The sequence below is a fragment of the Charadrius vociferus genome, unplaced genomic scaffold (genome assembly GCF_000708025.1).
Source record: "Charadrius vociferus isolate BGI_N301 unplaced genomic scaffold, ASM70802v2 scaffold971, whole genome shotgun sequence".
Classification (NCBI taxonomy): Eukaryota; Metazoa; Chordata; class Aves; order Charadriiformes; family Charadriidae; genus Charadrius; species Charadrius vociferus.
In genome coordinates, this window is record NW_009646664.1 from 285,120 (window position 1) to 290,880 (window position 5,761).

Sequence of the window (5,761 nt, forward strand, 5' to 3'; positions counted from 1 at the left end):
CTTCCTGCTCGTGCCAGGGTCACCTCCGCGCAGTATTTGCAGCCACGGGCAAACTGTCCCACCTTTTCACAGAAGCCGTAACTGTGAGAGCAGCCGGTGCTGGAACCAACTTGGAAGGGATGAGGGAAGCACAGGTCCCGCACAGCGAACAGCGTTTCCAGGCGGACTTTTGCCATGCTGCACACAACGGACGAGCGCGGAGAAAGTGACCCCTTCTCTGCAGGGCATGTGTCCTTTTCACAGTGACCTTCAGAAGCCTGACTGCCCAGAGAAAGCCTCCGCCACTCCAGAAGATTCAACACAATTACGCGCTGTAACATACACGGTCTCGATCCCTGCACAACACAACCACGAACGGCTTCAGACCCGGTACCCAGGAACCGCTCCAGGCATGGAGGAGGGTCTCTGCCGCTCCTGCTGGAGCAGAAAGGAGAGCACCAGAACAGCTGGAGCCGCTCGATCCTTGGAGAACCTCTGAACAGTCGGTGAATGTGGAGATCCCAAGTTCTGCTTCTTGGAGCTCCCTCCACGCTGAGCGGCACCACGTGCGGACTGCGGGGCGTTTGCGGAGACAGCAGCCTGGGGAGGGAGAGCGCTCGCCTCAGCCCTCAGCTGGACACGGCGAGGAGGATGGTCGCTCCCTCCAGCTGACGGGCTGGACCAGCGCCACGTTAACCTGCTGGCCAGAAAGGTCGGTGATGGCTCGTTGTTAGACACGACAGTGGCACGGAAGGGCTCTGGGGACAGAGGTGCAGCATATGCTCTGCACAGCATGGACTGGCAAACCTCTGCAGCGAACGCAGAGACCACCGCTTAGAGAAGTCTTCCCGTTTCTTCCACGGAAAATTGACGTCTTCCCCCGCCTGCATGGGGCAGGTCTACCACGATCTGGGCTGAGTAACTTGCGCTGGAGAAACCATGTAAAGCTGAGGACATGGGGCAAGCTCCTCACAGGATCCACAACTGCCAGCGCTCCACCAGATCCCAGAACAGATGCATCGGCACCCACCAGTGCTCACTGGGACAAGCCGCTCACCCACTCCGACAACGCCTCATCCCATCAAGTCCGCTTCATCTGAAACCGCATCCTGGAGGTCCCTGAACAGTTCTCGGATGCCCGTGACGTCCAGGGCCAACGTGTCGGGCGCAGCTCTCTTTGAACACTCCAGCCATGACTGCACCGGTCACCTGCGTACGCGGAGAGACCCCTCCACAAAGCGCCCTGGTCTGCGTTTGGAGACGGTAGGTGAGATGCCGAATACAGCACTGCCCCGTGTGTTTTTTCCAACAGTTAATGAAAAGAAGGCTATTAATAAAAAAAGTAAGGATTCCTTAGCACTTGAATTTGACCGGCTTTGGCTTCTAGCATTAACTCTCTGCCAGCCCGCAGTCTTAGTATCTGTGATCTCCCCATGTAGACAGGTACGTGGATACTCTTACGTTGTAATCAAGTCACCTCTCAGCTTTCTTTTTGATTTATTCAGTGGATAATCTCTTTCTTTTAGTGTCTCACTATCTGGTATTTTTTCCAGCTTTTGATTAATTTTTGTAGCTTTATTTTTTTTTTTATCTTCTCAGTTTCTGTGTCCTTCTGAAGTGCAGACACCCAAGTCTGACAGCACTCCAGCAGCGTTTCTCCTGCTGCCCCATAGGAAGGCAAGAATCCTCCCGAGCTTCCACACTCGCCCAGGGACAGCACCAGCGCTCCCGGCAGTGCCGCCCGTGCTCCTCGTTCCGCACAGCATCAGCGTTTGCCCACACTGACATCGGGTTTGCGTGAACAGTCCCCCCCTACCTCGCTCCTTGGGGTCTTCTGCATTTCCTCGGCCTCACTGCTCTGCACGTGGACAAACGCACCTTACGGGCCGTGAGTAAACCCAGAGGAAAGACGGAGCGCAGCACTGTGCAGGCGCTCGCTCCTGAGCCCCCAGGCAGCAGCTCGGGCTCTGCCACCAAGCTGGCCGAGCAGCGCTGGCGCCAGAAGCCGAGTCCCGGTCTCACTGAGAGCTCTCATCTCGCACATCGCACTGCTGAAAGTTGTGTTGTCTCTGCTCCCGGGGTTAACAAAGAGAAAAAATAACCCCAGAGCACAATTCATTCCATCTTGCGATGAAGAAGGATGAGAAGCAGTGTAACGAACGCAGCACCTAATCCTGCAGCGCCTTCCCCAGCCCCTTCCCAAACCCACCGGCTGCTACTCCTCACCGTGCCGTCCTTCCGCGCAGCGACACAGCACAACCAATCTGAAGGAAAATGCTGAATGCGTTTGGTGACACGCAGTGCCAGAGCGCTCCAGAAGCCAGGACCAGCGGTGCACGCTGCACACCCGCTGTCGCTCTCTCCAGGTTTGCTCTGCAAACCGCCGAGTTGGTTTAGCGGATCTCCTCTTCCAGGTCTGCTGCAGTACTCCCTATCCCCAGCTGCTCCCAGCCCTCCCTCCCACCGCTCCTCCATCACTTGCGAGGAGGAGGAAGGAGGGGGGGCTTACAAGCAGCCTGCCCGGCAGGGTCACCCCCAGCTCCCCAGGAACAGCAAAGCCACGCAGGGGCTGCCGGATGCGGAGGGGGTCCCTGCCCACGCCAGGAGGGACAGTTTGAGACATCGCTCTCTGGGCCGCCTTCCCACACCAGCAGCAGGAGAGGGCCACGTCTCTGTGCTCCGGCATGAGAAAAGCAGCACGGTGAGCATCACCCTCAGCCCTGCACCAGCAGACTACTGGAAGGTCACAGTCTCACGTAGGGGAAGGAGGATCACCAGCTCCGGCTCAGAGGATGAAGGGGACACCTGAAGCGATGACGGGCTCAGCCCTGTGCCCTGCCCTCAGCCTGTCTCACTGTGCCGCAATGAACCAAGCTGGATTTTTGCCTCCAGGCAGTGCTGCTGCACTACTATTGCCAAACCTTCTTCCATGCGCCTGTTCCACCTGCAAAAACTAACAGCATAGCTCTGCTCCTTTCCAGAAGCACCTCCGTCCCGCCCAGCGACTCCGCTCTGCGCAGACCCTCCCTCAGACCGCACACAGCCCCCCAGCTGCGCTCCCCGGCAGAGACAGGGGACAGGGGAACACGCAGCCCCATTACAGGGCAGGGTCCCAGTTCACTTAAGCAGACTGCAAACTCCTAGGACGTGGCGTAGGTTCCCTCTTCCACCCACAGCATCCCTGCCACGCAGGCTCCTCTCCAAGTCGCAGCAGAAACGCTCTCCCACACGCTGCTCCCGTGAGAACTGATGCCCCATTTGGCCGTTCCGTTGCCGCTCCCCTCTCTCCAGCACCCAAAGGTTCTGCTGTCCTTCCTCCTCTCCTCCACCACAGGCGATCAAAACCCTCTCTGCAGCCCCACAAGCCCTCCGCAGGCTCAGACAGACCGCCGTGCTGCACAGGGCCACCGTGGGGACACAACCGTCCCCCGCAGCCTCCCTGCTCTCTGCAACAAGGGGTACCCGGAGGGCGGCCCCCACAAGAGGCGGGAGACGGGCGCTGCCCGGCCCTGCGCCGCGGGCCCTCGCGCACATCCATGTGCACCTCACCTATGTGCCACGCGCACAGGAATCATTCCACACGCAGCATGTCCTACTCCTCGCCCCGGTGTGCACGCATAAAGCAACGGCACTGCACACAAACGTGTGCTTATCTCCCTCGGCCTCGCGGCAGCACGCCGTTCCAGCCGAGAGCCGGCGGTGCAGGCAGGGGAACCCCCTCTCTGGGGCAGCACTGCTGCCCTCTCTCGCCCGGACACCCTCCACCGGCTGCAGTTACCGTCCTGGAAGACTCTCTCCACGTTCAGTCCGTAGGTGGCACAGGTCTCGTAGTACGTGCAGCGCTTCAAATCATTGGAAAGCTTCCGTGCCCGAGAATCATCAATGACCCGGGGGTTCGTGGCGCTGATGGCATCTGGAAACCAAAGGCAGAGGGGGTTAAAAAGCAAGCGCCCGTGTCCCGTCTATCCGCAGGTCCCAGGGCACACTCCTGACCGACCTCCCTCCCTTCACGCACTGAGATACCCACCTTCATAGCACACCCCGGCCCTATAGATGTCTTAGCTCACACTCCCACGTTTGCAGAAAAATGGTTTTGTTAAATGAACCTTTTTAAATGAACCTTGCTAACTCTCCTAACCATCCAGCCACCGGCGATTCTGAAGACAGAGGGCAGAAACTAGCGGGAGGTGCGGCTGGCAAGGCAAGGCAGCCTGGATGTTAGGAACGGGACACACCACCACAGTTTCACACAACCACATCGTGAACAGTGCAGCTGTTGAAGACAACGGGACACTCAGTGACAGCAGACAGCGCTGGGGGCAAAGGTGCGAACAGTCTGACCCTGGGTCCGACTACAGCCTCATCCGCACGAGGGTGCACGGTGTTACATGCGTTAGAAACGACTAACGTTGCCATCTGTCAACTGGCCGTGGCTGCTGGGACGAGCGAGCGCTCTCATCTGCAAGTCCACCTCAGCTGCAGAGTAAAATGGATTTGCCAGTCTCGATCGTTTTAGGTCTCACGGCCATACCCTACAGATTAAAGAATCAGAAGGGAGAAATCATCCTCAGTTAACTGGGAAAGACGGATCTGCCAGGAGGCGCTCACAGTCGAGGCCTGGGGGGGCAAACACTGAAAAATAGGCCTGATTTGTACCCCCGATGGCTGCTAAGTGCTCGCATGTTTTGGAAAAACTACCTTCCCAAGGGGGATCCGACTCCTTGAAGACACACCAGGGAGAAGAGGGGCTGCAAATGAACCCTCTCAGGAGGCGTTGAAGGAGTCCCGGGACTCACACGGTGAAGAAGTCCCCCTCGAGCTCCCCAGTGGGTTGCTCAGTGCGACTGTACCAATGCTGCCGCCTCCCCTGGCTCTACGTCTGGGACAACGATCACCGACGCCTCTGCCACATCCCTCTTCCCCACTTCTGAGCCTCCACAGCACGTGCCTGCAACCCCAGCCCGGTCCTCAATGAAGATCACAGAATCACAGAATGGTTTGGGTTGGAAGGGACCTTAAGGACCATCTCCTTCCACCCCCCTGCCCTGGGCAGGGACCCCTCCCCCCAGCCCAGGTTGCCCCAAGCCCCGTCCAACCTGGCCTTGAACACCTCCAGGGATGGGGCAGCCACAGCTTCTCGGGGCAACCTGCCCCAGGGGATCACCACCCGCACAGCCAAGAAGTTCTTCCTTATATCTAGTCTGAATCTCCCTTCCTCCAGTTTGAAGCCATTCCCCCTCGTCCCACGGCTCCCCTCCCCGATCCAGAGTCCCTCCCCAGCTCTCCTGGAGCCCCTTTAGGCACTGGAAGGGGCTCTGAGGTCTCCCCGGAGCCTTCTCTTCTCCAGGCTGAACCCCCCCAACTGTCCTCATAGGAGAGGGGTTCCAGATCACTCAGTCTTAACATTAATTCCACAATCTTTAAATATCCGAAGTTTAACAACTTTGTTCTACGCTTAATCTGGGGTCCAGAGCAGACCCCCCTGCGACTCCCCTCCCGCTGTCACCGCCTGCCTTCCCAGTCCGTTTCCCCTTCGCCAGAACGGGTGGCACTGCTCAGAACTGGGTCCTGCCAAGACCTTCTTCCCTCGCACCCTCCGTCCTGCCCTCCCTCTCTCTGCTGTCACCCTGACGCCCGGACAGCGTCTGCAGCCCCAGGCTCGCTCTGCCCGGGCTTCGCCACCTGCAGGCTGGAAGGACACTCATTTCGGGAGAGCGGAGCTCAGACGCCTGCGGCAATGCCCTGCTTGCCGCCCCTCCCCGCCTCCTGGGCACCCGCCGCG

At 58.9% G+C, this 5,761-nt stretch overlaps 1 protein-coding gene across 1 annotated transcript in view; it reads right to left on the reverse strand.

Annotated features, from left to right (window-relative positions):
• The window catches only part of AGAP3 (ArfGAP with GTPase domain, ankyrin repeat and PH domain 3), a 138,561-nt gene that overhangs the window by 124,390 nt on the left and 8,410 nt on the right, over positions 1-5,761 (reverse strand). Inside the window, exon 5 of the mRNA XM_009889178.1 lies at positions 3,758-3,892. Within this exon, the coding sequence (XP_009887480.1) occupies positions 3,758-3,892 (135 nt within the window). The remainder of the gene's footprint in view (positions 1-3,757; positions 3,893-5,761) is intronic.